Raw genomic sequence first — 20298 nt, 5'->3', positions numbered from 1 at the left:
TATTTATTACACAATATAATCTTTATTTTCTTTTACACAGTGATCAGCTACAAACACTGTTGCCTATAAACAGGCATTTTAACTGCAGCAGACTCGAATGATATGATAACTTATAGCAGTTCTTACTGACACGGACAGGAAGTTAGAGTATGCTTAGTCTTGTTTCAGCAAGTACAACCCTGTATGAAAGACAGTAGATACTGTCTGTCTTTTCTCACTAAACTGTATGGAAAAGCTCTGTTTGTTTAATTTGGTAAATTAGGATTAATCCAGCGTCATTAAAGACTGGGATACCTGTATTTCATATTTCTCACACAGCCAACATGCTTATAGCTGGTTCAGACCTTCATGGCTTATAACAACAACTGGACATTACAACTTTTGACGATATGACAAATAGGCAGGACAGAAAAATCTTGCACTTACATGTCTCCCAGTCACACATCATATGCATGCAAACACATGCACACAGAGACAAAAGGGCGTGTACATACTTACATGCATGTGCTTAAGCACGCAGAGTTTATCTACAATTTACAAAAGATAATTTGATTAATTTTTTTCCTTTGCTCTCTCTTGATATCTGTTATACTCCTGAAAAGGTGTAAATGCATGGCTGCTAAATTGTTTAAACTCTGCTTCAAAGATTTGGTATTTATGCACAATAAAATACTCTGTATGTTTATATTTTTATGTTGTTTTTTTTTTTTTAAATGATTACATGTGACCGAAATATCAAAAACAGTTATGAAAATGAGTTTGTCGATAAGGCATTTTGAATACAACCACTCATTGTCAGATCAAAGTTTCTTCAATGGACCACCAAACACCACTGGAAAAACAGGACGCTGTGCGTACACAGCACACAAAACATTAACTGTGTTTGAGTGTGTTTTCACACAATAACTGATGACAAACAACAAAACATATACAATGACAAAAGACCTCAGCCACATGTAGCCTCTTTGATAAAGTGCTAAAAATAAAATTATATACAGCTTTGACATGCCGCTAGTGAAAAATAAATGCATGAATAAACTCAAACTCAGTCAAAAAGAGGAATTGATATCACGTACTGTATGTCCATATTGCATAGCCAGAGCTTGCACAGTGCAGCGAAACTCATGAGCACTAAAAACCTCCATATCAGGCAGCAGGACTGCAAGGATACCTGACTTAACAGCCACCAGAGTCATTCACAATTGCTTTATTTCTCCACTTGATGTCGGTCAGATTGTCCATGAATTGATGATTTAACATTTTTGTTTATTTTTATGTTATGATTCTCCATGCATTTGTTTTAATGTATATTTGTGTTCGTGTTCTTGTATTCTTCAATGCTTCTAAATTCATTCCTGTAGTCTGTCACGGTTGGCAAAGCGAGCTTCCACATGCAGCTTGGGCATCCAGCATTAAGTCTTCATAGTGGCTTCCTGGTGGCTTTATTATTGAAACCTTGCAGCCTCTGTATATGGAGATGGCCTCTGGCTCCACCCATCACTGCTGTCTCCACTGTGAGAGAAGTAGAGCAAGAGAGAGAAACAGAGGATTAAATAAATAGATGCTAGAAGCAACAACTATATCCACTCATCTGCGTTGCATTAACTGTAAATCATGAATGAACTGTACACTTACCGCCTAACTCTCCCCATCTGAGCCCCTTCTGGACTCTGAGCCTGGGTGCAGAGGAGAGTACACCCAGCTCCTATCGTCCTGAGTCTGCTGATGTTAAATTCAACCAGCAAACGGCAGCAGCAGGGGAAAGAAGATGAGAGGAGAAGAATGAGAATTGAGTTGGAGAAAGATATTTATATTATAAATATAGATAAGAACATTCTCCAGACAATGAGTTGTTTAAAGCTGAACTGTGCAATTTAACATGTTGGGAGCGCCAAAGGACCCCCACATTCATGTTTCAACTGCATACAGTGTGCTCATGGTCAGTATGTGATTGGTTATTACTGTTCCGAGGACAATTTTCATTTTTGAATCTAAATCTGAAGACAGTTGTAGGGTTGTTTGCTTATGTTGCCAGCACTTTCAATCACATCTGATCTCTGAAACTATAGCCACACATACTTAATAAAACCAGGTTTTCAGGCGCTTTACAATGTGCCAAGTGCAGCTTTAATAAATAGGTAATTTTCACCGTCAGGCAGAGGATTTCATTCCAGCCAAGCACTGACAACATTAATCAGCTTGTCAGCTCCTCTGTGCTACCTGGGAGCTCGAGGGCAGAAGCGTGAGGGATCACTAAAAATACAAAGTCAATACAAGTGACAGTTAACTGACTGCAGGTCCATGATCCTCAAACATTTAATTTACTGTTTACCGGACCTGTGATACATACAGATGCAAACTCCATTTAAATGCACAAAATGGCCCTTCAGAAGCTGCAGTTTGTACATGTAGTATTTTTTTTTTGCAGACTTTAACACTAAATAAATCATGTGAAATCCACTGTAGTTATCCTTTAAGTACTTCTGAAGATCCATAAGCGGCTGTGCTTGTGACAGTCCCAGTGGAACAGTTACCAGCAATGCCTCTGCATGTGGGAACATCTTCTAGCATTACAAATGACTCGAACTACCTCGGTGGTGACTTACATTGTAACTCAAGCTAGAGTTTAGCTTACGACGGCCAAGAACTGGAGAGTACACCCAATATCTGCCATCTGCATACTGATGGATGGACACACACACACACACACACACACACACAGATGAACACACAGATGCTTGTAATGTGTCGACAGGAAAATAAATGGAATTGAATTATTATACAACAAAGGAGAAACATAAGGGATGGTGTGAAGCAGTTATTACAGAGGCTAGAAAGAAAAGAAAGTGAAAATGGAGTATGAATGCAATGATGTAGATTCATCAGCAAAAATTCACACAAAAGACTGAGTTATGGAGAGCTGTGCATGACATTGACAGGCGCATGAATGCAGATTGACAGATATAAATACATCATGCTGTGCAGGAAAGACAACCCCAGTGTTTTGTTGGTACATTCAAAAGCATGAACTATGACGGGTGGCAGCCTCGTGCTTCGGGAAAAAGCATTTTGAACAGCGAGAGCAACCCCATAGTACGTGCATACCGCAACACACACGCCCTGACCCCTCACCATCATAACTCTACCACGCTGTCCTGACTGGGCCACTGCAAAAGACCCAGTAGATCAAAGAAAAACAAGAAGAAAAAAATATCTTTACTCTCTGGAAGTGGATTCATCCATTAATGGTATAATGTATATGTAATTATACTGTATATTCTTTATTCTGTCGGTCTGGTAAGATAATGGCAGTTCACCTTTCACCTCACTTTTATTTTGTTTCAATTCTGCGACTGAAACTGGTTCATAATCTAACTTTGAACATAAAAAAAAAAACTAAAGCACTGAAACATGATTATGGGAACTTACAAAGTAGATGTCGGACACCTGCACCTCTCCATCCAGTGAGTTGTGGCTGCTGGACACAGATAGTTGATTGCATGATGTACGTGGTGCCCGCTGAGGCACCTGGGGGCTCGGAGGGACAGAGGAGAGAGGCGTTGAGGGGAGATGGTGAGAGGAGCTCTGGGTGGAATAGTGAGGAGATGCAGGGCAGATGGGAGTGAATGCTGAGGCAGGAGGGAGCGTGGAGGCGTTTGCTGAGGTGGGAGGTGTGGATTGTGTGGCTGAACGAGAGATCAGAGGAGAAAGAGTGGAAGACTTAGCAGCTGTGGGAGAGGTGAGTGGTTTGGTGGATGGACGGATGGATGAAGTAAGTGTGGCGGATGACTGCCCAGCTGATTGAGCAGTGGAGGAGGAGGAAGCAAAGGAAGGAGGAAGGGTAGAGGAGGAATATGCGGAGGATGGAGTAACAGAGGGAGGGGTGGATGAAGCAAAGACACGGGGCTGATGATCAGGTGACAGATGGCTGGGAGAGGTCATTCCTGTCATCTGTGTGAGCTCTGTGCTCTTTGGGATTTTACTGTATGAGGCAAGATAAAGAACAAAGTTAAAATACAGTTACACAGGCAGCTATGGACATTAGCCTAGTATTTTCATCCTTTATATGTGTGCACCTGAGCTCCACCTCCACTGTTATGGTGTCCTGCTTTTCCCCATGAATCTCAACTATCTCTTTTTGTGACCTGAAAATACATGAGAAAACAGAGGGTGTGAAAAGCGCAGAGCAGCACATATGAGGAGTGGCAAACTTAAACAATACTCATACAAGTATTCTGACCTGACCACACTCGGTGAGTGCATTTGTCTCCTGTAGCGTGGGTGCTCTGGTGTATCGAAGGGGGTGGTGGGTAAGGAGTTGTTAGAGGAAAGCGTGGTAGCGATAGATGCTGTGGTTGCATCTTCAAATGAAGGAGGAGTGCAGGGTGGTTCTCTCCCTGAGTGGCATGATTAAGTAAGAGATTGTGAGTCATGTGCAGGAGAGATGAAAATATAGAGAAACGAAAATGAGTAACAGAACTTAATTGCTTTAACATAAATCTGCAAACTAAAATTAGACATATACAGAAGCAGAAGTACTGTATGTGTGTTTGTACCACAGAGTGCCTCAATCATTCACTCAAAACTGTCATGTAGTTGTATAACACTACACCTGAGACAATTGCTGTCAGCTCTGAGAGTACTGCTGTCTGTGCAGTTTTGCTTGACACTATATTGGGGATGTTTACTGTAGTTCTATTATTTATGGTGTACCTGTGTACATTATGGTTTCCTAAAGTGTGGTGGTTTTCTCTGCACATCTAGTCTCAATTTCTTCTAGTTTTTTTTTTAGTTTTACTTGTTTTTGCTATTACTGTTATTCTGCTCCTGCACTTTTTTCTCCACAAGGATCAATACAGGTTCACTTAATTTCATTTAAAGAGAAAATGCAACACTCAAGTGCAGACAATTGAAGCTAATAGTGTGCCAAGTTCAGAAAGGGAACAAGGGAAAAACAGCAATCACTTGTTCATTCTATTTTGTAGTATTTTGTTCCAGCAGCACTCACATGTTGCTTAGACATTTCCTCACGACCTTAAATGAGGGCAGCTAGCCTTGATAAAAAATCCCAGACTAATTAGTTCAAGTCTTTTTTTCTTTGAAATTAATCATCCCATTTTCACTTGTAATGAAAAAAGACAACCTGGACCTTGTGGGAAACATGTTTCTGCTTATATCACCTGCACCTGCTCATTACATGTCAAAACTTAATACCACTGTGGACTAACAGAGTTTACAACAAGTCCTACCATTGTCCTCCAGCATGGGGAAGCTGCGAGCTCCTCGTAGGTTCTCCAAGTTGTCAAGGTTTTCCTGCCTCTCATCACTCAATGAGGGACGCTGTCCAGCTGAACTGGTACCGGCACTGGACTTGGACATGGAGAGAGCCCCACGGCCCCTTTTAGATGGAGAGGATCGCAATGCTGTGAAAGCAGGGGAAATTTTACTTGTACTCTCATTCCAGAATTCCAACAATTATTATGGAAGAAAACAAAAATAATTCCTTATTGGCATTGTTGTCATCAAACATAAGAAAGTAGAGGAGTGTACGGTTCATGCACATTTGTAGACTCACAGCAGCTCTTCTTGAAGACAATGGTGCTACAGAACTTGTAGAACCTCTCAGCATAGAAACCAGGTCTGTGAACTGACACCGTGTCCTGTTGGGGGGCAGGGACAGCAATGAAAAAAGGAAACCAGGCATTTTTAATGATGTTGATCTTTTCATTGACAATGGAAATGAAGGTACTCTCTTATTACATGAAAGACAAACATAGAGACAAAATACGGTTGTCCTTGGATACAGACTATTACACAACAGTTGTGTGAAAGCTACTCACCCCATCATGGATAAGGGACTTCCAAGAGTGCTCCAGCTTTTTAATCAGTCTGTCAGACAAGACAATTAAATTATTTAGCTCATTCAGTGACTTACTGTGGTTACCTGGCAACTCGGGGCTGAATCAGAGGCTACAGTGCCACTTGGAATGTCAATGTGAATTTTAAGATCTGTTTTAAAAGACTGGATTTCATGTTACGACCTTCACACCTCTGTATGTCCACACTTCACAGACCCCAGTTCTGTTTCCCCTCCATTTGTATTTATCTAAAAACATTGTGACATGCTTTGGACTGTTTTTTCTCCTTGATCTCTTGCCATCTTTTACTATTTCTTGCAGGGGCACCAAGCCCATCCACTAACCAGCTCCTGAATTTGAAGCCAGAGAGAAATCCAATATTTGTCATTTAACGCATCCTGAGGTGTCCAATAAAAGACTGCCTGAAATCAGTGCAACCTTGCAGAGGGCATATAAGTGTATATACAGTATGTACAGCACTTTCAAAATCAACAAATCATTAACACATTAATTATAATACTTTGGATTTATCACCCTTTCTTACCATTTTTTAAGTTAAGGGCCTCATTCATTTTTCTTTAGGTTTACTTAAGAATATAAAATGTTGGAGGCATGTAGAAGACATCTGGCATTATGGGAAACTCTAAAAGTTCTGTTTATGCTGGAAGAACAGCAACATTTTATGTATTCATTTCCTGAAATTACATTGCACAACTGTAAAACATCTTTAACCTCCTTAACCTTTAACCTTAACCTTTTTTGTTGCCTACCTGTAGGATTGCAGAATATCAATGATACCGATGAACAGCAGAAGGCGCTCTCCTTTACCACCAACAGCTGGAATACCTCCCATACTACAGTCAGAGAGGAGAACATTACCATCATTTGAATAATTTACTGTGATGATAACAGCAAACTTGATGAAATGGTGACATACGTGTCATCATGGTCCAGCGTATCCCTGCACGTGGAGCCTCCCTGTATGGACTCCATTGCAGTGGAATATAAGGCTCTCTGGGCTGCAGGTTTTTTCTCATCTCCACCACCTGCAGGTGAGCCCTGGGACTGAGACTCTCTCTCTGCTTGGGTCTTGTTGTGGACCCCGAGCAGCAAACTGTAGTCCATAATCTTAAAACTCTCCAGAACCTAAAATGAAACACACAGGAACACGACATTTCAAAACATTTCCCAAGCTTCCAAGAAAATGTATAGATATAATTTCACAGCCAAGGGCATGGCCAAAATTAACATGTACATTAAAAATACATAAGCCATATAATCTATTCTTTTATTCTACCTTTTAATTGCTCTATAATTCATCTAATAATAGATAAAAAATAGTTAGATACTTTATGTGTGGTTGGCTGTGCTGCTCTGTAGACTGTTAATCTACTTATGGCTCTCACCAGACAGTCTCTTTGCAGAGTTTTCACCAGAGCACTGTATGTGTCTTGGTCCAGAATGAGACCATCAGGAACGTCATTCAGAAAGTCCAGGTCTTTAAAAGTGGGTTTGGATTTCTCTCTTTCCTTCTTAGAAGCTCGTCTCTTGTATGTGGAGCCCTTCAGGTCAAACTTGAGGTGCATGCGTACAGAGCGTGGTAAAATATTGTTCATCACAACAACTCTGATGTTCTTGCCCCCACACTGGACACAGTAGAGGCCGAAAAACTTAGGCAGTAAAGTTCGGGGGTTCTGGTTCAAGTTCTGGAGCGGGGTTAGTGCAGTAGACATAGGAGAAGAGAGAGGGAGAAATAAAGAAATGTTATTTAGTAATAAGACATACAGTCCTTTGTGGTTTGGCCCTAGTACAGTGCACCTGCCGCACAGCGTGACCCACCCACAGGCCTCAGCCCTGTGTGTCTCTGCTGTGTGCATGCTTAACCTGTTAAGGAGTGCTTAGCCTGGGTCTCGGGCAGGTATAACCTCTCTGCTCTTATCTATCACAAAGTCACCTGCTGGCGTCACTGCTGACTGAGGCCGACACCAAGAGGTAGGATAAAGAGGATAAAGATAAGTACAAGTTTCAGCTGCTGCTTTGCTCTTAAGCATGCGCTCATGTATACAAACACCCTATACACCAAAAACTCTCAATAGACATACCATTAAAAAACCTATGGCAAGGATTTTAATTTTTAAAAAGTGCAAAATGCTAATTTTGTAAAAATTTTTCAAACTCTTTATACTAAATATTAACAGTGTGCAAATGAAATGATTCTAATGAGTGAAAGACTCAGTTTGACTTACCATATAGTATCCAGGAAGCAGTTTCTGTAGGAACTCAGCCTCCTTGTGCAGGACAGTTTTGATGATAAACTCGTCATCACGGGTTACGTAGAATATGGAGCCACTAGCTCCTGGATTTGTCAACTCGATGAGTGGCTCATTACATAGAGAATACTAGACAGAGCAGAGACACAGAGGAACAAACATATATTAAGATTTGAACTGGTGTCTTGCTTTAAGTCATATAATTTGACCAAAATTTTTTGAAAAGGCTGTTTCAGTATAGCCATAAAAGCAGACTTTATTTATTTTCAAGCTTGCTTTACTCGTTTAAAAGGAATAATCTGTCCCTCTGGCAAAGGAGGGCGTTAAAAATGTCATTAAATGTCACCCGAGTTTGTAATTTCATTTGGGTGCTGCAGGGTTGCACTGTTAATGTTGGATCAAATAGAGCTTTCAAATAGCCAACCAAAAGACTAATCTATCTACCCACTCACATGGCACAGCACATCGGCAGCAAAAAGAGAACTTTGTTTTAAAAGTGCAAGGGCGTACTCACTGCTGAGTAGAAAAAGGCGTTCTGAGTGTAGGTGGGAAGTATTACATCTAGATTATTAGAGTGAGTGTAATGTGACATTTATGCACTAACATAGTATTAGTAATCCCAGTGAAGTTTCTAAACTGACTGTGGTAATGCTGATTCAAGCTGGTGCTGAAGATATTGTTGATTATCAGGAATTTTGTTGAACTGAAGTGAACAATATTAAACTTCACATGTAGCAGCCCAACATCAACACTTCAATAGGATCAGCAGGCTTAAATTCACACTGGATATCTTACAGCCATTAAGACTTTGTAAACAAGAGACTTAAGATGACTTAAGGAAAATACAAGAAAGCACCCATTGCTTTTTGTTCATTTGGCTTACTAAGTAATTCAATGTTCTATGGCTTAGGCGAAACAATGCAATTATACCACTACTCGACCCCTCCACCACCAACACAAACACACGCAGACACAAACATAAACTACTTGCTGACTATCTGCTGCCACAACTTGGAGTTTAAAAAAGACATCTTTAGTCTACTAATCTCCCTCTGGCACAGGTAGAATATGAGCTTAGACATGCAGCTGAGCACACTGTATGTCACTGCGTGCGTGTGTGTGTGTGTGTGTGTGTGTGTGTGTGTGTGTGTGTGTGTGTGTGTGTGTGTGTCTGTGTGAGGGGGTGGTGGGTGTGTGTTTGTGTGTATGTACCATGACATGCAAAATATATGAGGGCATGTGCAACAGTCTTTTTTTGTGTTTGTTTGAGCACGATTTTCATTTTATATGTGAGGGCGTTTAATGATCATCCTCACATCAGCACAAGTCTGATGTGACAGGAAGCATGTTTTCTTTGATAACGCCATTGATCATCAGTCAAATACTGTCAGATGGATCCTCACACAAATCTATGTTTGGTTTATGTTTGCTTGTATCATACAGGGTTATCTTTTCCACTCTTACCAAATGAAATGTAACAAGCAAGAGAAAAAAAACTTTTTCAGAACTCTCATTTGACAAATTCCCAATTTAGACAATACAGATGTATGTTTTCGTTGGCTTTGTTATATTCAACAATCAAGTGTATTCAATACAATTTATATACAAAATAATATAATTTTTTTCTTTGTTTTTCTTTCTCAGTCAGTTGTGCAGCAAAACACCAGGAGTTATTTAACTATCAGGTGTTCTGAAGCAAATAATTATTGATGGTGTGCATATGCATTATTGGTGATGTTCTATGTAACAGAAAACATTTCACTTGCACAGCATGTTATAAAGCATTCAGATATTCTAAATGCATCACGAGTCATCCGAGAAAATTAATATCTCACCAAGTAGTCATCTGGTCGTATTCCAAACAGCTCTCGGAAGTAGCGGAAGGCCACAGGAGCGTAGGTTTTAAACCTGAAGTCTGGGAAGTGGTGGGCTGGTGTGAGGTTGCTGCCTTCACTGTGTGAAGCAAGGTGGGGCCATTAGGAAGAGTGAAAGAAGATGAAAGATTATATAAGATACTTCCCACACACATATGCTCATAAATACAAACTACACTCATACAAACGCACCTGGGGAAGAAGATGCTTTCGACCACATAGAAGTCCTGCATCAGCACATCTCTCTCAGGCTTGGAGCTGAGGTTGCCAACAGTATATCCAATGCCCAGCTGGATGGCCCCTTTCAAGGCAGAGGAGGTGGTCTGGAGGTGGAGAACAATGAAAAGAGCAACACACTAAGGTGTGGGTGGAAAGTAGTTGATGAAATCGTGACACCAAGCAAACCTACAAACAGTATATAAGCCAAAAGACAAAGAGAGAGACGGATGAAGAGGAAAGGTCTACCTTCTTGTACGTTGTCTCACCAGAGGCATCTACCCTCCTGTGGCCAATCTTTTTCTCATGGGCTGGGCCCACTCCGAATGGGGACGGCATCTGTCACAAGGAAAGAAACAGGGAGTGCAAATGTATATGTGATATAGGCATTGCATATATTGTACATAATCCAATCAGAAGTCATACACAGCAAACTAATACAGATGAAAGAAGGGAAAGAGAAATTCAAGTGAGTGGGTGTATAGTGTGAAGTCGCCTCTCACCTCTGTTATCTGAGCCTTCTTGGCTGAATCTGTGGACAAAAAAAGAGAGAAGGTGCAGGAGAAACAGGTTCAGAAGTGTCCACAGTGGTATATTATTTAGTGCGATTTAGCAATTAATGATGACTTTGTTTTTGTGATTGGTGATTCTTACCAAGATAAAATAAGTTTAAGGAACATCCACCAGCAACAAGGCAAATATAGATGCTATAGATACATTTCCTATGATGAAGAAATGTGGTAATGTGCAATCAGGTATAATATCTGATCTATACAATCATCTAAATATCCTGAAACACACAGAAAAATGAAAATTCAAACATATAGAATTCCATGACGACTGGAGAAACTTAATCTGCTGATCAAGATGGTGTGATACAATTGAAAGCTCCAGAACAGCTATTAATGGACCTTGTGGTGAGGTTATTGTATCAACATCCAGATCCACATTCTTTAGCTCATTCTAACTTTATTTTGTTTATTTAAAAGGAAGCATGCACAATACATTCGTTGCACTTGATCCAAGCTAATTCGGCAACTACAATACTACAAATTTGACTTCATCAACCTTGTTCCAAATAAATTGGTGGTTAACTCACCAGCAGAGGAATTCAGTGCCTACAGGTTACCAAATGTTTGATAATCCAGAAAGAAAAAAGTCATGCAGAAAAAAACCCTGACTAAACCAAAATCTGACATTCAGCGCTCAGACCACTACAGCATGCGGTCAGTTTTTTCTATTCCTGGATCAGTGAGATTTGCACCAAGAAGGTAAAAACTCTATTGGATTGACTTCCTCTCTAATCTGAGTGCTGCCATTGGCTGAGGTCTCCAGATAACACCACTGTCCAATCACGCACAAGGATTAGAAAGAATCTTTTTCGAACCGACATGAAGGACGCAACTGAACTGTGTCTGTATGTTTCTGTTTATTGAAAAGCATGAGTGAGCAGGAAGGGAGAAAATTAATGGGAAAAGAAACAGTACTTCACAGTACTACAAGTTACTTGGTTTAGTGTACATCATGATGTACATCATGATGTTGAATTTCAGGTCACATGAGGGTGAAGATTAAGTGTTGCTGATTGAGCAGGGATAATGAAACTTTAAACCATGTTAAAGCACACAGCACACACTAGTGTATGTTGCTATCACTGAGCCATGACAAAATACAATAATAGTTCAATTATGATTAATATATAATAATGATTTCTCATTGGTGGTTTGTTAGATACAAACAATATGAAACAATCATACAATCTGAACTGTCAAAATTCAAATTTGCATGCAGCATATTTGATTTAGTTTTCTAGAGCCATGTATATTTGTACCTCTACTCCTCTACTTACATGGCAACTGCATTAATAATAAGGCTTCAGCTATACTAGTGTCTGTGAGGCTTTACTTAGGCACAACAATGCTTAGAGCAAAGGCTAAGGCTAACATACTCACAGTGACAATGTTAACATGCTGATGTTTAGCAGGTATAAGTGTTACCATGGTCACAAACTTAGTTCAGCATTTTAGAATGCTAAAATTTGCACAAACACAAAGTACAGTTGGGGCTCATGGGAATGTCATTTGTTTTGCAGGTTTGCAAATTTAAATGTTGACCTCATAGTGGCGCTAGATGAAAAATCAGCGGCTCACCAAAGTTACTAAACTTCCTGTAGGGTGACATGAATGAATGTAATGAATTTCATTCAATTCAGTGGTTGCTGAGATATCTGGACCAAAAGTATTGGACCAACTGACCAGCATTGCCATGAGCATGTAAATTTAAGAGGTGAAAGGGAAAATGTTGAGCAATATTTTTGGTGCATGAAACAGGTTTAGGAAATTGCATCAAAAGGCATCCCGTAAAATCATGGTTACAAAATTCAGCATTCGACTGCTCAAACAAAAATTAGTGAATCCTCATACAGTAATTTCATTTATTTCTTCTTTAATGCCCTTTAGTGCAGTGACAGGCCGCACATGGCTGCCCGCACCTGTAACCTGATTAACGTTGCATCAAAGCCTGTAAGGCAGAACAATGAGAAGGAGTATCCTGGGACAGGCGCACACACAAAGAGTCTCCGTGGGATTAGGGTCATGCCAGAATAATGTGCCACTGAGCTGCAAACAACAAATGGGACTAACTCACTGTAGCATTTCTGATTATTATGTGAGTAACAGACAACATATAAGATGATGTGCTTTCAATGTCTTAAATTAAAACACTAAGGAAATGTACATGTACTGAAAGCTCACTCAGAAAGGTTATTCTTGTCATGAAATATTTCATGTCAATATTAAGAGAAGTATGCCTTAAGGCCTGTGTGTGTCATAGTTAAGAGGATTAGATTTCTCCCTTATCAACTGAGAAAATGGCGGCCTGTTGCTATGACATTAATGCGACACTAAACACAGGAGTAGATTTTGATGCCTTGAGACTCTCTGCACAGACGTCAAATCCAGTGGATTTAATAATAATCATGTGTACGCAAACATCCACTGTATGCATGTGCATGCACATGCAAAGATAACTTGTTGGGCCTGCTAAACTGATGATGATCAAATCTGCTCTCTTTCTTTCTTTCTGCACATTATATTTGCACATAAAACATCATAAACCTGTCATGCATATCCTGTTGTATTTGTAGCCATGACATCCACAGCGATGCCCACAAGGGATTAGTGTGTGGTTTATGTTATAATTCCATATCAGATTATGCAAGGCACTCTTCAGATTTAGCCAGGAAGAGGAAGAGAGATAGTAAAAGGACAGACAGAGGTTGAGGAGAGGAACAAAATGACACCTGAGAGACTACAGCATGTTTACTATAGTGGATGCTGAGCAGCAGCCCATCATGTGTAGGTGTCAAACAAAACTATAGCTCCTGCAGATACTGTACGTACAACTGTGTGTGTAAAACCTACATGCAATCTTATTATGATAATATGTACCATTTTTCTCATAGCAGCTTGTATTTATCAGGTTTTGTGGGACTGTGTGTGCATGCCATTGCACTTTGTGTTTGTGCCAACCTGCAGTGAGCCACTGACACTTTGGGCCATTTACAACTGAGCAGCAGTCACTTGAATCTTGACACTGTTATCTAACCATACAGTTAATTATTCAGTTCCACAGCTTAGATTCCCCTCACTACAATTTTCTGTATCTGCCTAAGTGGCATTTTCGTCTACATTCAAATATGACTGCATGGTAGGAAGCTGCTCACTTAGGTCCATATTCCTTTCCCCGGTGCACGTACTGCCACCGACAGCTGGGTTTGAATAAGCCCACCGCAGTGGTGGGAGTCTTTAACTATTTGTCGCTCTAACGCTAACTGAAAGACATACGAACCGGTGTCCCCCAGGTCAAGCTGTAAGCAAAGGCCGGCGGCCGCTGCCTCGCTCGTAGTCCCGTCATCCCCGGTTTCCGCAGTCCTCCCGTCCATCTCCCGGACGGTTCCTGACGACGACGCGCAGCCGTGTCCTTCCTCAAAGAGAACCAGATGCGTCGGTATGCGCTCCCAAACAACCTAGAAATGCTCTCATTTTACCTTCTTCTATGTTTACTGCTACGGTTACAGACTACATTGCACTGCACGAATGTGTATTTGCTGCTGTGTATTGCCAAACGCAGCGACACGTTCAGGGCCAGCGGTGCCGATCATCTCTGCCGCTGCTGTGCGTCATCACTCTCACGCAACGGCTGATGCGCGTGCCGCTACGGCATCATCATCATCCTGCTCAGCTCACAAGTGACCGTTTAACCGAGAGAGCGTCAACTCAGCATACACCGTGGCCTACCAATTAGAGGCTGTTCCTGACATTTAAATTTTATATTTCATAAGCTTATCAGCTGTTTAGTAATGAACCCGACACTACAGAAAATAATAAAAAATAGCTGAAAAATTATGCATGATACCAAAAAAATAGCTAGTTTTAAAACATACAGCAAAGTTGAATAAGTGGTGATCACTGAGCACGTTAACAGCAGCAGAGATGCTAATAAGCTGTTGCAGCACTAAGAAGAGTGTCTATGTGCCCTGGATGTGATCGAACGTGATGTGATCTTTTTTTGGTTCCAATCCTATTGACACTAGTTTCACTACTCAAAAGATTTCACATAGTTGGTATCAATACTTTAGGGATGGATCTGCCCACACCTACTACACGGTAACGCTTTATTTTATGGGCCTGCTTACTGTTTGATTGATACACTTTTGATTAATTAAAATCTATTAATTGCTTGGGTAAAAATATCAAATTCAATATCAAAAATATTAAGATTGTCTACAGGCAAACATATACAGAGAATATTCACGTATAAAATTATGAATCATAAAATTTTTGGACATACTGTAAATAAATTGCTAAAATCATTGATTAAATTGTGCTTTTGGATAATTCTACAAAGGAAATTAAAAATGTACTGAAGTGGGATTACTAGCACTTACAAGAAATATTAAAGCATTTCTAAGGAAGGAAACTACTACAAAGCATTACCAATGTAAAACCTTGCATTGTCAGTTATAAAATATCTAAACAAACCAGTTATTACAATAAACAATATATTATAATATTCAAATAACAGGCCACTATAGTAACCAGTCAGAAGCCAGTAGTTGAACTTTAGTGTGACTCAGATTAGAGTACTTTAATAAGTGAATCTAAATTGACAAATCAGTTTCCAAGACAGCATTTATTTTCCGATTTCAACACATGATAAGTCATGGTACAATAAAGGGCCCTTTGGCAAATTAAGTGCAAATAATACTATCAGTAGCACAATGGAAATCTGTGAGGTTTATGGCATCCTTTGTCCTTGCATAAAACATTGACACATGCACAAATGTGTCACTTATCGTTCATAATGAACTAAATGGTATTTGTATTAGAAAAAGGAATGGCTGTTTAGAGGCTGAAGTAAGGTGTGAAATGTCTCTACTTTGGACAACTAGTGATGTCCTCTCTCATGGTCTTCTAGGGATTGGTGTGTGTGTGGGCTCTGGCGGTTAGTTGCACGCTGGGAATCATCAGGCTTGTCCTCCCCAAAATTGGGTTTACAGACAGGCCGTCACTGGTCCAGAAACACATGCACACACAAATACACTGAACTCCATTGGAGAGGTCAGGAGTCAAAGTAACACATAGGACACAGTTGTATTAGAGGTATGTGGGTAGGTCCTTCTCCACCACCTGGGAAGAGAAACAAGCAGAAACTTTATTATGACAGAGATGGTTAATGACACCAGTCCAACACCATGGACAGAGATGAAATGTTCATTACAAAACAGATACATATTTCATATAAATAGCCTGAATAAACTTTTAATGGCTGAAATGAACAGTATTTTAACTTAATCAAAAATAGCAGGAAACTATAATATGCACCAACATTATATGAAAGATTTCATACTTCACAGCATGCACAGAAATATTATTAAAAACTAGAGCAAATGCCACTTACGCTGGGATCATCTGTTGGGCCATACCGCTTCACCACTTGTCCTTCTCTATTTATAAGAAACTGTTGAAGAATGAGACATCAAAATATTAGCACAAACATGGATTTTCATACAACTGTGGAAAGAAAATACAGCAAAATTTGACTGTGAATGATTCTTTTACAGGTATACTGCCAACAATATTAACAAATTACCTTAGTGAAGTTCCATTTGATGTTACTGTGGAGAGACAGCGAGAGAAAAAATGTTATTACAATACAACTTTAATCATTAACACCAATACTGCTGTTTCAGCCTTCATGGAGCACAGTGTGTAGTCCACTTGAATTTAAGTTGGCTGCAACAAAAGCGAGTACTTTGTATTTTTCTCCTTCTATCTTCTTTCTTTATTCTGTAGGTCTCACTCATATTTCAAGAATTCAAATTATATTGACCACACGTTGTTAGACAACCATTGTTGACTGTGTAACTTCTATTATGACTGATAGTGTCCAAGGTCCTACAGACAGGAATGAAGGGAGAAGGCTACCTTAGGACACTGCACAAACCCAGTTCCAGACAAGTGTAAGTGAAGAATGACAAAAAGCAAGATATGCATAACAATAGTTGGGTAAGAACATGCGACATCCTCAGAAATTGGTGTGGCACGATTCTGATTCACATGCTGGATTTGTACTGATCATCATTTTGTCCTAAGCCAAGCTTACAATAAACACTTCTGCCTGAGGTTTCTGAACTCCTGGTGATTCTCTTTCCCTTCAGCTCACATGATTTCAACCTCAGTATCAGAGAAAATTATGCAGAGAATATCTATCATGCAGAGAACAAATTCTCACCCCACTCCTGCAGCATAATCTACCCCTCACTATCCATTTATTTGTTCAGTGTAGATAGATACTCATTTTCACCAAAGTATGGCTAAAATGCGCTCCTTCAGTCTCAGTCCTAAAATGTTCTGAGCCTGTTAGGGGTTCAGGAAATTTGCATGTTACAGCTTGTAATGGCTTGATTTTTTGCATACTAGATGATGCCCCCTTTCCCGTTGCGTCTGAACAAAATATTAATCTTATTTCCTTAGCTCAATACACGTATATCATTTCACAATCTCAAACTTTTCTGAACTCATTTCTGGCATCAACTTCAATAGTTCCTTGTCTGTTCCCAACTCAGCCAAACTTGAAAGATCAACTTTTCCATTAGTGTAGTGTCTTGAGACAGTTGGCTTCTTCTTCTAGGCTATTTCCAGTAAAGCAGGGCTCCATGAAATCACTATCACTGGTTAATAAGGAAATGAATAATGATTACATTCCATTACATACTTCTGGGTATGTTGCAATCCATTTTGCAATTATCTGCCCAAACCTGTTTCACATGGGATTAGCCCAGACTTTCTTTATTGTTTTCTTATGCTACTAGTTGAAGACGTCTGAAATTATTTCAGAAAAGTATGAAATTGAAAAATGATGATGTTCTGAATCCTGGACGAGGTGGCATGAAATTACCCCAAAGAAAAATTGTTACTAATTTTGTGAATGTAATGTCATCAAACTTTTTGTTAAGTAAACAAAAAGTTATAGTAGGACAAGAACTCACTTTCCCAGGGTTCCTTTGCCTTTAGGCTGTGCCTTCATCCACTTCCACAAAGGGTGAGCATTGTCTCCATTCACATCAATTTTACTGAAGAGGTCAAACTCTGCATTGTAACCTCTAGCAAACTCTTTAATCTCTGCGTCAGTCCCCGGCTCCTGGACAACACACGCACACACACGCACGCACGAAAATTAGTAATTCAAATTTTGCAAATGAGCTAATACAGCTTTACATGGTATGAATACAATTATCTGAAATGTATCCAAAATATGCAAGAATTCAGGTTACATGCTTGTTTAAACTTAATGGTGTAAAATCATTTAACTTACTTCTATCCTGCCAGATAACATTATTCTAAACCAACAGTGAGATGCAGGAAAGGTTTAAGATGTAGTTTAACAGTTCAAGGGTCATGAATTGTATTAACAACAACATTGGCAATATTCTTGTGATAAAGCACAAAATAAAGAAAATAAAATAAACAAAAGCTGTGTTGTCATTAGGTTATGATTGTTACCTGTCCTCCAAACTGGTTGCATGGAAAGCCCAGGATGCGTAAACCTTTCTCAGCATAGGAGGCGTGCATTCCCGCTAGCTGAGTGTAGTTTACTTTGGTCTTTCCTCATTTAGAGGCTACATTTACAATGATGCACACATGCCCTCTGGCAGGAAAAACAGAAGAAATAAGAGGTTAAATTAAGAAAATAACTCACAAACAACTACTGTCAATTTGTAAATTCTATGCATGAAAACTGTAATATTCAAATCTATACGTATAAGGCATTAATTCCCTAGCCTGTGGAAGAGCATAAATATATATGATATTACGTTTAGATATACACATATATATTACCTGTATTTCTCAAGGGACACATCATTGCCATCAATATCCTTGGCAGAAAACTCGTAGATGGACTTGGCACTCTGCCAGTCTCCCACCTGAGCACACTGCATAAAGGTGAAGAATGAAGACAAAGGTTTGTCGGGGCTAAAGTCCACGAAAGCAAACCAAAGGGCAAACGTAAACTCAAGCCGATACACGCAAGATGAGTCAGACACATGGTAGGAGAAACAAGGAAGTTAACCTCTTCTCTTGATACTCAGTGCACTTTGGCCCATTTGTGTCATAATTAATATCCCTACACAGAACAGGTTTAGGCTGGAAAACCCAGTAGTGTGGCCTGTATGTCTGTCTTTTCAAGAGCTGGAAGTAACAGATTAAAAACTAAAATTTGACAGATTAAACAGCGGCCACGTTAAATCACGGGTTAACCGCTGATTTGAGTAAAAATTAGGAAATAAAAGGGATTACACAAACAGTGGATCTTCTCCTAGTCTGACGTTATGTTACATCAGATTATTACCATGGATTATTAGCTACTTCCACGGCATCTTTAAACCCATATATCTGCGTTAGCATTACAGCACAACAAGCTAATAACGCCAGTCATCTTATCATAACAGGAAAAACAATAAATGTGAGTTAAATTCATGAGACGTAGCTACTGAGTTTAGCCACAGGGTAAACCATTAATTAAACTTCGTCGTTGGACCTCCAAATGAATAACGGCCAAATGCCGACATTATGCTAGGAGCTAGCAGTTGTGACTGCATCAACATCGGACCCATTTGCTCGCTGCACCACATTTAAAAATAGATGTCCTAAATCTGCCCTAGCTTTACGTGTTGTTCAGCACGCAGGCAACGGCACATACATTACCTTTAGACCACATCTAAAAGGAAAAAAAAACGCATATTGTTGTGTCCTACGTACTTACCATGGTTCTTAGTACTCCTCTGCTCCCCACTATACCTAATAACACTGTCCGTGACAAGAGTCGCATGGCGGCGATAATAATGCCCCTTATCACGTGACCTATGGCGCCGCCTACTGGGTGACATGAATATCTTTTATTGACTCTAATTTCTTGGCCACTTGGGTCAAGTTAAGATGGCAAAGATATAAGAAAACAATTGCTTATTTACACATCCAGCAGTTACAGAGCAACATTATCTTTCGTTATCATTCATGTCCATCTGTGTCAGTCCAATAATCACTCTTATGCTCTGTTTTTGGTCTATACCAACTCCTGAGGGAAATATCTGTCTCTTTTGCCACTAAATGCTCCATTATGTTTAACTGTTAGTCTCTGACATTGTCTGCTGTTTTTTGCTGAGTTTGGTGCTGAGTCAAAAATTAGAGTAAAGTTGTGAGCTGGACAGATAAACAATGAGTTGAACCTGACTATAAAGCTCTGTAAAGCCAGGGGTGCTGCAGAATCAGGTGATAATTTTCTCTTTCAGAAGTGAATGTGAAAACAAACTGCAATAGTCTTCACAGTAAAGGTCAAACATCCAAGAGCCAAACACATTTTTGTATGGAACGGTACTTTATACCACTACTTTCAGCTTTTGAAGTGTTTTTTTTTTTGTTTGTTTGTTTTTTTTACATTTTATTTACCATTTTCTTTTAAATTTCCATGTTTCCTTTTAATTTTAATTCTGGTTTAAAATTAAAAAAGATCCTCCAT

The 20298-nt window shown here is 39.6% G+C and overlaps 2 protein-coding genes across 6 annotated transcripts; both read right to left on the bottom strand.

Moving 5' to 3' along the window:
- LOC130179474 (phosphatidylinositol 4-phosphate 5-kinase type-1 gamma-like) lies at positions 1-14458 on the bottom strand. Of its 5 annotated transcripts, none has more exons than XM_056392471.1 (18): positions 14068-14458; positions 10722-10750; positions 10468-10557; positions 10195-10325; positions 9964-10081; positions 8105-8257; positions 7265-7564; positions 6796-7004; positions 6629-6712; positions 5841-5889; positions 5576-5660; positions 5250-5423; positions 4241-4397; positions 4077-4145; positions 3430-3982; positions 2607-2681; positions 1636-1719; positions 1-1512 (listed from the first exon to the last, which is right to left on the bottom strand). In XM_056392471.1, the coding sequence occupies exons 1-17, from the start codon at positions 14159-14161 to the stop codon at positions 1639-1641; spliced, it is 2451 nt and encodes an 816-aa protein (XP_056248446.1). In that variant the 5' UTR covers positions 14162-14458; the 3' UTR covers positions 1-1512; positions 1636-1638. The 5 variants fall into 5 exon arrangements, with proteins under 5 accessions (XP_056248446.1, XP_056248451.1, XP_056248449.1 ...); XM_056392476.1 differs by lacking the exon at positions 2607-2681 and adding an exon at positions 3133-3167 and having other exon boundaries at positions 1636-1722; positions 14068-14457; XM_056392474.1 differs by lacking the exon at positions 2607-2681 and adding an exon at positions 3133-3167 and having other exon boundaries at positions 14068-14457.
- An 876-nt stretch (positions 14459-15334) lies between these two features.
- Positions 15335-19667, bottom strand: LOC130179506 (phospholipid hydroperoxide glutathione peroxidase-like). Its single transcript, XM_056392535.1, has 7 exons — positions 19546-19667; positions 18621-18715; positions 18285-18429; positions 17771-17922; positions 16372-16396; positions 16180-16239; positions 15335-15908 (listed from the first exon to the last, which is right to left on the bottom strand). The coding sequence occupies exons 1-7, from the start codon at positions 19609-19611 to the stop codon at positions 15876-15878; spliced, it is 576 nt and encodes a 191-aa protein (XP_056248510.1). The 5' UTR covers positions 19612-19667; the 3' UTR covers positions 15335-15875.
- Between the last annotated feature and the right edge of the window lie 631 nt (positions 19668-20298).

Source organism: Seriola aureovittata, chromosome 12 (assembly GCF_021018895.1).
Source record: "Seriola aureovittata isolate HTS-2021-v1 ecotype China chromosome 12, ASM2101889v1, whole genome shotgun sequence".
NCBI classification, from domain to species: Eukaryota; Metazoa; Chordata; class Actinopteri; order Carangiformes; family Carangidae; genus Seriola; species Seriola aureovittata.
Note: the sequence above shows the minus strand (reverse complement) of the source record. Positions and strands in the feature narration are given on the sequence as shown.